This window comes from Centropristis striata, chromosome 16 (genome assembly GCF_030273125.1).
Source record: "Centropristis striata isolate RG_2023a ecotype Rhode Island chromosome 16, C.striata_1.0, whole genome shotgun sequence".
Taxonomy (NCBI): Eukaryota; Metazoa; Chordata; class Actinopteri; order Perciformes; family Serranidae; genus Centropristis; species Centropristis striata.
In genome coordinates, this window is record NC_081532.1 from 20156583 (window position 1) to 20169874 (window position 13292).

General features: G+C 42.5%; 1 protein-coding gene across 1 annotated transcript; it reads right to left on the reverse strand.

Moving 5' to 3' along the window:
• Positions 1 to 1047: 1047 nt before the first annotated feature.
• On the reverse strand, positions 1048 to 3876 carry LOC131988444 (protein NYNRIN-like). The gene has a single exon (XM_059353555.1). The coding sequence runs from the start codon at positions 3226 to 3228 to the stop codon at positions 1048 to 1050; it is 2181 nt and encodes a 726-aa protein (XP_059209538.1). The 5' UTR covers positions 3229 to 3876.
• Between the last annotated feature and the right edge of the window lie 9416 nt (positions 3877 to 13292).

A 13292-nucleotide genomic window follows, 5' to 3' on the forward strand; every position in this document is an offset into this window, starting at 1 on the left:
AAGGGAGCTACAATACATCACACATTTTGAGTCATATAAAGTAAACATGATTATACCATGGTAAAAAGAAATTAAATCTGCTGAGATGAAGATCTTTTGCTCCATGTGCCAGACGCACAGTGGAATGCCACCACCAGGGAGAGGTTACATGTGATGCCTGGTGATGGGGTTCTCAGCGTTCCTCAGGTCCAGGAAGGCCTCAGATGTAGAGGATAGGGACCCCGGGTCCCTCATCAGGGCTTGGTAAGCGGATAGGAGTGGTGGGTGAATATGAGGGTGATGGGCTTCGAGGAGAGGGTGCTGGGCTGCGGTGAGTGGGCAGGTTGTCTTCGTCGGCGATCATATCAGCCAATGCCCGAGTTAGTGCCACACGACATGGCGCATTAGGGGAGAGTTCCCGAGTGTGGCGTCTGTAGATTTCCAGCTCACGTAGGAGGCGCCTCACCAGGTTTTGTTTGTCAACCCGGATTTCCATCTCGTGCCTCCATCTGGCCAGCAATCTCTCCCGCTCGCTGGCCCACTCCTGTTTCATTGCCTCTCTTTCAACCGCCCATGCTCTCTCCAGCGTCTTCCTGGTGCTAGCCCACACTCTCTTCTGTGCTGAAGCCGCTTCGAGGCGGTCACGCTTTGCTGCCCAGTTGATCCGGGCCTTGATTCTGGCCCTCTTCAGGGGTACGGCCCTTCAGGTACCTGGAGAATGCCGCCATGGTCATTTTTGCCAATGCCTCTGCTCCTCCCCCTGGCTGCAGTAGGGCGTAGTTGGCCTCCTTCTCCTCCTCATCCGATGAGGTGGATTCGTCAATATCCTCAGTCGCCGGCCATCCTTCTCCAATCATCATCTGCTCCTCCCACTGGCGCTGTAGAGACTTCTGGGCCACTGGCTGCTGCATGTGCCGGGGAGTTTTGGCAGTAGACTTGGATGGTCTCACCTGCTGATTCCCTGGCCCTGGTTTTGGTGGTGCGGGTTGTTCCAACAGCCCCAGCAGTATGCTTGGTCCCTGCGCAGGAGACGGGTCGTGCCTCCGAGACATCCATTGCTCAGAAGGGTCACCTGGAAGCCACGCCTGTTGAGGGAAGTGGTGGGAACTGTGTGGCCTTAGCCTCTATCACAGTTTTGACCTGTTGGAAGATAGCCTTGTATATTTGCGTTAGATGTTTCAGATAATAGGTGAATTCTTGTTGATATTGTTCAAGCGGAGGCCCCTCATAGGGTCCTCTGTAAAAGGGGACTGGCATCGGTCTCCCTGTTAGTGCTTCATGCGGTGTTAGGTGGGTTAGTCTGTTACACTGTGTTCTCATGCTCATCAAAGCAAGTGGCAATGCCTCCACCCAGCTTAGCTTATGGTCACTGTCAGCCATAATTTTTGTGATTTTGTTCTTCAAAACTCCATTAGCTCGTTCTACTTGTCCCTGTGACTGAGGGTGATACACACAGGCATATTTCTGCTTAATTCCTAGCATTTTCATGGCAATTTTCATCACATTAGCTGTAAAATGCGGACCATTGTCAGAGCTCATTACATCTGGTATTCCAAACCGTGGAAAAACTTCTTTACACAGAAACTTAGCTGCTGACCTCGCATCTGGACCTTTTGTTGGAACTGCTTCCACCCACTTGGTAAACCTGTCCACAACCACAAGAATGTACCTGTAACCATTCTTTCTGTCTATCATATCTATGTAATCCATTTGTAGATGGTGAAATGGCCCTTCAGGCACCGGAACATGTGCTAACGGCGTCGTGAACGCTCTCCTGACATTATTCGTGTTACATACCGTGCATGCATTTATCCATCTATCAACTCTGTGTGCCAACATTGGTGACCACCAGACTGCTTGCAGTCGTCTCAATATCTCCCCCCTAGCGACATGGTCTTGACCATGCGCTTCCTGAATGGCAATTGGTACCAATGCCGGTGGGAGGACAAATTGACCCTGCGCACTGAGCCAGAGGCCATTTTTATGTGGGTCTGGATTATTTTGGATTTTAATTGCGCCTCTTTTGATCCATATTTGATGTGACCACGGACCGGCTCTTTCCTGTGCTTCTTTAAGAGATGTTATGTTTGTTATAGGTTCCAGATTCTCTGCCATTAAAAGTGGTCCCATGCATGTGGGCGTAGCTACACGTTTAGCTGCTTCATCTGCTAAATTGTTGCCTTTGGCTATCAGGGAGTCAGTTTTTTGGTGGGCCGGGCATTTGATAATAGCAAGTGCTTTAGGGAGGTGTATGGCCTCTAGCAGAGCTGAAATAGCTTCCCCATGAGTTACTGGAGAGCCATCTGCCCTTAAAAAACCTCTTTGCTTCCACGTGACGCCATAAACATGGCACACGCCATAGGCGTATTGTGAGTCTGTATATACATTTAGGGTCTTACCTGCTGCCAAGTGACATGCTGCAGTCAAAGCCTTGATTTCTGCGAGCTGCGCTGAACAAGGCTGGTTAAGTTTAGTGGCTTGTACCTCATAGAAAGAGCCGTCAGACTGCAACTGTATTATGGCGTAACCAGCGTGGTTTCCTGCTGCATCTCTAAAACAGGAACCATCCACAAACAGAGTTATTTCAGCAGTTATTGGTTGATTATCTAGATCTTTACGTGGTTTCATGAACTCATTTGTTGTCTGGAGACAGTCATGTGGTGTCCCGTCTACAGGAGTCACCATCCGGGTGGCAGGATTGATTGTGGTGCATCTTTGTACTGTAAGCTCTGGGGCAGCAAGGATTACCTCATAGCCTGTCCGTCGAGCCTGTGTCAAAACAAATCTGGGACTTGTGATTAGTGCATGTAATTGATGTGATGTATACAAAATAGTCGGGTGTCCCATTGTGATGCTTGACGCTTTCTGAAAGGCAAAAGCTGCCGCTGCCAATCCCTGATAACATGGAGGAAGACCTGTTTCAATGTTATCCAGCTTGGTGCTATAATATGCTAATGGTTGCTTACCACTGGGAGTGTCCTGCATCAGAACCGCACACGCATAACCTGCTGTTTCTGCAACATATAAAAGGAACACATTAGCATAGTTAGGATTACCTAGTGCTGGCGCTGTTCGCATGTCTGCTTTGAGGGCTTCAAAAGCTCCCTCTGCCTCAGGGTGCCACTGTAGCGTAGCTGAGCCGTCCGTCTGACCCGCGGCTCGTATCAAACCTCTTAACGGGGCTGTTTTAATAGCGTAGTCGCAGATCCACAGGCGGCTGAACCCCGCCATCCCCAGAAAGGAGAGCATTTGCCCCACCGTTTGTGGTTTAGGGGCTTTTGTCACTGCTTCGATCTGAGAGGGTGCAATAGCACGCTTGCTGCCACACAGTTGCCTGCCTAGATATTCAACCTGTGGCTGACAAAATTGTAATTTGTCTTTACTTACTTTGTGTCCCCCCTTTGCTAAAGCCTGCAGGACCAGGACTGAGTCATGCTCACACTGCGCCTGAGATGTGCTACAAACTAACAAGTCATCAACATACTGCAAAACGATGCTAGTGACATTTACGTGTTGTAAATCATCTGACAATACTTTGTTAAAAATCGATGGGCTCTCGACATATCCCTGTGGGAGGCGTGTGTATGTGTATTGTTGTCCTTTGAATGTGAATGCAAACAGAAACTGTGATGCGGGATGTAATGGCACACTGAAAAATGCTGAGCATAGATCAATGACTGTGTACCAGCAGGCGTCATGAGGGATATTTGACAGTAATGTGTGTGGATCTGGTACTATAGGTATCTCTGCACCCACTACTGCATTGATGGCGCGTAAATCATGCACCAGTCTGTAGTCATCTGAGCTTGGTTTCTTTATAGGAAAGATAGGAGTGTTACAGGGACTTTTGGTTGGTTTTAACACACCTGCTGCTACCAGGCCCTTGATTGTTGTTTCTATCCCTGTTACTTGATGTGGTTTCAGAGGATATTGTTTCCTGTACGGTAGGGTAACATCCTGTTTTATTTTTATTTTTACTGGTTGTGCAGATTTTACTAATCCTACATCTGTTTTATGTTTTGACCACAACCCGGATGGTATGTTACCTAACAGTTCATTATGTTTTTCTGAAAGTGGCATTTGAGTAGGCGGCCTTTCACTGAGCAGCACCTGAACAGGTTGTACTTCTTCATAGGTGCGCACAGATATCTTCATGAACTGTCCATTAAGGGATGTCTGCACATGTGTGTCAGTTGTGAATTTCCATTCCTGTATTTGCTGCGCTGCCTTCACCATTGGTCCCAGATCGTGTGACTCATAGCCTTTGGTTGTCATGAGTGTAACATGTGGGGCAGAGTTAGGCACAGCAAACCAGTCTCTTAAGTCACGCCCACACACATTCAGGTTAACGGCTGCCGCCGCTCCTTGTGGTCCAATGTATATGTTTTCACAAGCTATGTGCACAGGAGCTTTTTGACACAGCAAGTCTGTCCAACAGGTTCTGTAATCTTGATGTTGTTGTTTGTCATCAAACATCATTGTGCAGTGCAACGGCAATCGTGGCTCCTGTGCTGGAGGCAGCTGTTTCTCAACAAACATCCTCCACTTCAGCCATTTTTCTTCAAGGCGTGATGGATTTTGTAGTTGGAGCCAATACACTGTAGGCTGGACCTGTTGTCGTTTGCTGATTTCTTTAGCACGCTGCATCACCATCATTCCAGATGTTTTTTTTCTTTTATGAAGTCCAGTTTCAGGCCTTTGTCTGTGCAGATGATTGTCGCTTTCAGCGGGCACAAAATGTCTCGTCCCAAGAGGTTGATGGGCGTATTTTCTGATCACTGCCAGGTTCTTTTCTGTTGTGGCTAGTACGGGAGAAACGTGCCTGATAATCTCTTTTATTTCTTCTTCCCTCGGAGCTGCTGCTTTCTGTGTCAGAAGAGTCATCACTGGAGCACACTGTGTCAGGCTCAGCTTCAGTGTGGTGTGCCTTGTTGCCAGATCTTCTCACCTTATCTCGGACAATGTCACTGGAGGTCATGCTCTTTTTATCCTCTTCTCCAGATACTTCTTCATTTGGTTGTGTGTTCCAGTTAATTGTGAATTTTCCCATCATTTGTCCTTCAGTGGTATCTCCCTGTGCCCTTAGTGGATATTGTCCTGTCCCGGATGGGCCAGCAGGGGGAGCTGTAGGAGGTTGAGCAGTGGTGAGAGCTACAGGTGGGATCATGGGCTGAACTGTAGGGGGCGCATATGGTGGAGGCTGAGTCATCTCCCCTTGTGCTGCAGGCGTGGTCTGTTGTTCCGTCTCCTCTTTATCCATCATGGCTGGCATCTGTTTGACGTCCATCACATGTTGTCTGGCTGTTTCTCTGAACCAGCTGAGCACCTCTCTTTCTCTGGCCCGTTTCCCTTCTCTGCTGTTACTTGTGTCTTTGGCCTTATAGTGCTTGATGTTGGCCTCCACCTCTCTACAGCATGCTGCTTCGAACGTCCCGTTAGTGGGCCAGCACAGTCTGTCATTTGTACGTCTGTTCCACCTCTTCATGCACTTTTGGATCTGTTTGGCATAATCCGGGTGTTGTCTTATTACTAGTTCTACTGGGGTTAACAATCCTCCGCTTTTTATCATTTTAGCGCCCATGATCTCTTGTTTAGCTCCCGTATCCTGCCTAGTAAGTTCCGGCTGTCCCTCTTCTCTGGTTCTGATATGAACTATTATTTTGCTAACAGTTATCCCAACTTTTTTTCCACCATTAGGGGAGTTGTAAAGCAAATTCTCAGTCCTGTCCTTGGCTCGGGTTTTCACTATGTATTCAAACTTTCCTGTATACTCCTGCGATGGTTAAATCGTCAGGAATGCCCAGCCACGGGCGCAACGGGAGGGTGCCTGTAATTAGGGGATTTTGGCACAAACTCTCTAATATTGTGGCTAGGGTGGGGCCCAGATTCTACGTATTATTCCTTCCCACGACACTGCAGGAAATTCCTTTTTGGTTTGGGTTAAATTAAGAATTCGAGTGAGGTGTCACAACTTTTGACAGATCTTCTGTTCTGTCTGCCAGTGCTCTATGCCGTATACGTCAATTTATGACCGTTCCAACAACAAATGAGTTCTGACACCATGGGTTTCAATGTCTCCCTCAGTAGTAATATGTTCAGGGGTTAATTTTCCTCTTCACTCTCACTACTCATTCGATCTTTGGCCATATATTCTCTTACCCCTCCTTATTTCACTATTTTGGGTTATTTTATACCTTCTTACTGTACTATTGTGTATTTTTCCTTCTTTAACCTATTTATTTCTATTTATTTTATATATATATATTTATATTTAAATTTATTTATATATAATTTTCACTTCAACTCTCAACAACTCTCCAAATAACTCCACTAAGAGCCTATTTATTTCTATTTATTTATATGTATATATTTATATTTAAATTTATTTATATATAATTTTCACTTCAACTCTCAACTACTCTCCAAATAACTCCACTAAGAGCCTATTTATTTCTATTTATTTATATGTATATATTTATACTTAAATGTATTTATCATTTAATTTTCACTCCAACTCTCAACTACTCTCCAAATAGCTCCACTAAGAGCCTATTTATTTCTATTTATTTATATGTATATATTTATACTTAAATGTATTTATCATTTAATTTTCACTCCAACTCTCAACTACTCTCCAAATAGCTCCACTAAGAACCTATTTATGAAGCTCAGAATAGTTAGAATTCCTAAGGTTATTTGCTCCGTAACAACTGACGCGTTATGGGCTGTAAATTTTCAATCCTTTCTGCTCCTTCAAACGAAAAAGTCAGATTTATACAAATGTGTGTGCGTATTTTAAGCAGTCTGTTGTTAAGGTGGATGTGGATGTGTGTGTGTGTGCCGTTTTTATCTCTCCCCTGTGTGTGTGTGTGTGTGTGTGTGTCTTATCTCTCTGCTCTCTCTTTTTCCTCTCTCGCCCTCTCAGCCAGCCGGCTCCAGCAGGCTCGCTATTAACTCACACCAGCGTTTATATACACTCAAACAGCGTCTATATACACATTACTAAACTACAAAAGAGCAAGGAGAACAACTTAGTTGGGCTTGCTGCCACTATTATACATTTCTTATATACTGCCCCTACTGTAAACGAAGTGGGGCGCCTAGGAATACCGTACACTCTGACGGTAGCTGCCTCCGCTGGACAGTCGCATGCCTAAAATGATTTGTTCCTCAAATCATTTAGCTACCTCCGCTGGGTAGTGAGACGTCTTTTCTTATTCCTCATAACATAAAACACCAACAGTCTTGCCTGCCTTGACTCCTTATACTTCTATCAAAATTCTTTCCCTTTCTCACTCTATTCTTTTCAACCTCTTTTAGCACAAGTACGTTATTAAATACACTTCCCTAACATTAACAACAGTATCTAGTGCTCTCCGTCAGACCCCTTTTTTTTTCTTTAAAAAAAGGTGTTCTTAAGTCAACTATTTAGACATTTACATTTTAATTAAAACTCAACATTAAGAACTTCAATCACTCACTTACGCAGCTCTCTCTTTTTTTTATGACTTACTACTTCTTATCTATTCAACTATCACTGTCTCAGCACCTGCCAAATTAGACCTCCGTCAAACGCGGCTGTTGCCAGCAACCAGATTACAATGCAAACATTAAACAGTATCTGATCACAGTCATTCACTCTCTCCGCGCCATGGTTTTGCTGAGACATGCAGACAGATTTGGACAAACGTAAAATAGACAGCACACACAGTTAGTTTAGACAGACAACATGGTTTGTCACAAAATCTCTGTTATCTCCTGCAATGGTTAACTTGGGTTAATTAATTCAAATTAGATTGGGTTCAAGAGGGAAGAATCACAGTTTAGAAAGCAGTTCCTCACCTGGGCGGACCTCACCTGTCACTCAGACACCACTTTGATCAAATTTGCAGAGACAACGTTCTGCTTACCTTGATTTTTAGTGGGCCCGTGGTTCTGATGACAGGATGAGATGACGCCGCCGGTGACGGATGCCTCCCGGATCCTTTTCCCTCCTGGCTAGCTCGCCAAAATGTTGTGTAATTTATTGGTCCAAGTTGTAGGTCAAATAGCTCATAAATTAGTTTTTAAAGGAGTCCAATTGGAAAAAATTACTTCTCTTATCTTTAACAATAAATCAAAAGCCCCGTTGGAAAACAGCTCCAAAAAAACTCTCTAACAAGTCTCAAAAATCTTCAAGCAGGAGTCCAAGATCTTGTGACACACTTTATTATCGATAAAAAGTGGAGAGAACAAATATAATACACACAAGGTGCAGTCCATAAGCTCTCTAACTCGAATGACACTTACATGAGTTATTATAGAGAAATCACACACATCTGTCCATCCCATCATTAATATTTATTATGACCTTTCCTCCAATAAAATTTGTTAATTCTTTAGATTTCTCCTCCTAGGGGCTGCTCCAAATCCGCCCCCCCTAGGTGCAGGTGGCATTACCTCATCCCCTGGCAGAGAGACATCAATATGTTTAGGGGTTGAAACTATTGCCATGATTTAAAATCCCGCATTGGTTCTCATAGGGCCTTTCTATGCTTTATTTACTATGATTTAAAATGATCCGTTAGTTCCCACAGAGTTTTTCCATATTCTTACTTCTTACTCATCTGTCTGCTATACACAGAGCCTTTTCTATTTTTCATTTCTCACTCAGAGTATGCTACTGTATTTAGCCCTTGTAAATGCTGCTTCTTGCCCAGCTGGGTAACCTTGCTTCTTATTCTTATTCTTGCTTCTCTCTTATTCTTACCAGCACTTAAAACAACATCTCTGGCGAAAGATCACAGGTGTTTTTCTGGCACAAACTTAACATTCTTATCTAGGCCTTATTGTACTTCTCCTCTCTTCCAGTACTTCTCCACCTTTCAGTTAAATCTCTGCAGCATATTGATTATACATATAACATCATATAGATCACTCAGGGTTACATTATTTAATCACACTTTGTCATACAAATAGCTACATAGTACCTCTAGAGACCCTCATAAAGAGATACTAGCTTAACTCTCACCACATTATTTACTCTACAATCTACTATGTATTACTATGTATTATTTTCCTCCTGCGGCTTTAGTCATCGCTGTTGTCAAATTCCACCCGAAAGTATGTTCTTTGAAAAATGCACAAGAGATGTTTTCAGAAGTGGACACTCCTTTCAAAATTTTCCAAATCTTTTTGATAAACTCTCTCTTGACAAGCCCAAAGCTGTGTCCTTATGGTACAGAGGTGACAGAAGGAAACTGAAGGCACTTGTCAGTATATCTCCATTATTGATACCATAAAGTTTCGCTTTGGAGGTGAAAACATGCAGAGTTTGTCGAAGCAATTGAACAAAAGTGTTGGTAAAATGTGTGATATTGTGATGACACGTCTTTAGCACATCATACATTAAACATCAGGTTTCCCAAAGACCTACAAATCCAACTTTGATGACTTGGCAACAACTTATCTTTTGGGTTCCAAACTGAAGTTCACAAAATAAGAGCTGTTTACTTTGACTTGAGAAACTTGCCTGTGGAAGTCAACTACTCCCCTGCAAACACTGACCTTTGTCTGCTCTTCAGTTCTATAGACAGAGAGGTTTATGGCTTTGGCAAACTATTAGAGCCTTTGTTGGATGACATTTGACCTCTTGAAAGAGAGGAGATAGAGGTTGAAATTGGGGGCAAGACTTCTCTGCTGCATGCTACTAGCTGCCTCTTGACTGCTGATAATCTTGTTTGCCATTCACTCGAATGATTTTTAGAAAGCTTTCACCCAATAAACGTTACATTTTATGTCTAACTAACAAACAAGCTGCCCAGCATGTGTTTGATGATGATCACCAGGAGTTCTGTGATAATCTATAAAGATTGTATTTAACAATCTTTAAACTTCAACTGGTATTTAAAAGAGGATTCCTGTTTAAATACACCCAGTTACTTTCATGTGAGGGAAAACATTTGTGTAGACATTAGGCATGACATTTGGGAGGGTGAGCCTGTAGTTAAGGTTAAATTCATGGCAAGGTCTCCGCTCTTTACAAGCATTATAACAACAATGGTGGACTACATCATCACTCTACAAATGTTGCTCCTGGCTTTGCGAGCCTACATTGGTATCCAAACATGACTAGTACAACATATTTGTTCTGCTTGTCTTGATCGCTATTGGCGGCGATTCATGGAATGTTGGACGTTTATGGACGTTGTTATTAACACTGAACTTAAGATGTTGGTGTTAGTCTTTGTTGTAAGCTAATGCAAGCCTTTATTAATCACATTGCAGTTAAATGGAAGCTGAAGTGGTTTGTAGTTCAAAACCATCAAAGAGTTGGTGCTGCTGCTGTCAAGGTACCATTATTCTACTATATCTTTACATAGTAAAATGTTGTCTGCTGCTATATTAATGTTTTTAATGCTTTGCCCCCTGTAAAGGATGAAGTATGGCTTGAGAGAGGCCTGATGCCTTTGGCCCTTAAATTAATAATCTGCTGCAAAGTCAACAAAGAAATTAAACTGCCATTGAACCCAAGTAAGCAGGAAAAGATGAATATTTAGATGAGAAATAAAGGTTAACCCATTTTAATGTTCCTCTCAGCTTGAAATCATTCCAAATTATCAAATCACACCACTTAGACATGAACATGACATTAACTTTTTAATAATTGCTGTTGCCCGGCAGTAAACACTATAACTGCCATCGACAAGACAAAGCCTGTTTTTAACACACTTTCACAGTTTGCAGCCAGCGTTAACACCCTGGAAAGTGTGGACCATTAAGTGCGTTATCATTCTTTATCTGTGATCTATTATGGGTTAATATGTTTTTCAGCCGCAGGGCATGTTTTTCTTGCAGTGTGTGATGCATGGACGTCTTTACAGTTGTGTTACTCTTGCTGCTGGAACACAATTTAAAGTATCATGAATTTTCTATTGACCTTCTGTTATGGTGTTTGTTTGTCTGCTGTATGGGAAATAAGAGAAATATATCCTTTAGAAATCCATTCTTTCTGCTGCAGGCAAAGAGTGTTTTCATCACCATAATCATATTGATTTTGGCAAAACATTCTTATCCTTGGTGCTGTAGTAGAAGAGTAATTACACAACGCCATCATCCTCATTATATCCAAGTGCATTACTTGTTGACACACAATTATGAAAAAGCAGACAATTCTCTGTTTTTCGCCTATCATTCTACTTACACAGTGACAGAAAAGTCTTTTTTGTTGTTCCAGGCATTAGTGATAGCTGGGTTGTTTTTCTGAAATATGCTCACTTCAAGGTTTTAGGACCGGTGTGTGGGTGGTTGGGGGGGCATATAGCAAAGTGTAGTCTGTGTCTCCAGCTGTCCAGCTTCAAGTAAAAATTATGAATTTTATTTTTTTCTTGGCACACCATCATTAAGACAGCAGCTAACAGGAGCTCAAGTCTGTCAGCCAAATTCTGTACTACAGTCTCACACATTTCACATCCGCTCAGTCATTAGGCATTACAATTTGCAACACTCAATTCTTTAACCATCCATTATTATCTAATCTTTCTTGCCCTTGTGTTTCAAATTAGATGATAATAGAACTTCAGCATGAGTGGATTCAAACTGAAACCATTGTCTACGATGTTGTAAATCAATCTAAACAATAACCAAATTAGTAAGAAACTGCTTGGAATATGATTCAGGAGTGTAATTTTGGCTGAAACATCCTCTTGAATTCAGAGTGTGTGTCAGTTGATCTCTACTACTGCAAGAAGTAAAATAAAAACTTAAGAATCAATACAAATGGATGTCCAGGTGCCCTACTGGTCTTAGATATACCATGTGATCTATGGAGCAAGATAGCTGTCATAAAGATGTGTGCATGATTCCAACCATTCGTATTCGTAATGTTAAACATTTGTATGTCAATAAAATAGTTGTACACAAAATTCTGCTTTCATATACGTGAGTCTGAGAAATTGTTTGGGTAAGGATTGTTTTTATGTGAGTATGAATCTAAAAGCTGTGAGTGCAATGTCTTGTGAACACAACTCTTATTTCTACGACTACGAAGTCTTCACTGTGAACACAAATTCAAGTTTGTGGGTACGAGTAGAAAATTGTTGTATGACGTCACGTAGGTCACAGGCAGGTCACAGGGGAAAATAATCGAACCACGATTTCTCCAAACACGCATGTGCCAAAGCGAAGGATGACTGACAGCAGTGGACTTGGTGGAGCTGACGATAAAGCAGTTTAGGATACTTTATAATTGACAGGACAGAAGTTAACATCTCCTAAAAATATCTTGTTCACTGTTCAGTTGGACTGAGAAAGACTTTCAACTGTTCATCTTGAATGATTGTTTTTTGCTAACCAAGCTAGTTAGCTAGCACTAGCGTTAGCTAAAGACACAGACTCCCAATTCAATCAGCACATGCACTGGATTAAAAAATAAAACAGGATACCAAGATGGCAACAGCCAAAATGCTGAACTGGAGGCTTTAAAACTGGAGTCCACAAACCAAAGAGTGATGTCATAGATGTCCATAATCATTATACAGTCTATTGTTTGTGCATAGACTGTAGATGAAGATGGACAGCCTCTCCAACAGTGAACCCAAAACATGTACGCCTGCTGGTGGTTGGCTGCAGTATGGGCCATAAACACCACCCTTTCCATGTTAGCAGATAGGACATGAGCCAAACTAAAAAGAATCAGTTCATGTCAAATGATTTCCGAAAGATGTTTTTTGTCATTTTAGTTCACCTTGATTAGTTGTTTGACACCATAACACTGGAGTGGAATATCATGATTGACAGCTCGCATTGTGCTTTGATTGAGCCGGGCAGGTTTGGTGGAAGTGGAGCTGCATCGTTCATCTATATATAGAGTCTATGGGTTTGTGGCTATTGAAGTGCAATCTTTAACCTCTGTGAAGTCAAGAATGTTCAGCACAAGCTTGTCTAAAGCAGCTTTAATGGTTACATCCGTAGTGACACATTAACACTTCGTCTAACTGAACCTCTGACGTATCACCTAATCCAGTTCCTTCCGAATATAAACATATAAATATAGGCCCATAAATGCAGATGTATCTGGCCATTTGTCTTAATAGGTATCTGGCTGTGAATATACTGCTCTGCTCTATCACACCCTGGGGATAACAGACACGCAACTATGAGGAAAACACACTCAACAGCCCATTTCAAACTGTTTCTCTCATTAGTACATGGAGCAACACTGGCACCATGCCATCTGACCTGGTGTTAACTGCCTGTCTATCCTGCTCTAAGTGCTAAATTCCTGCCCGCATTGGTGGCATGGCTCTCAACATCCCAACAGCAGTATCTGCTGC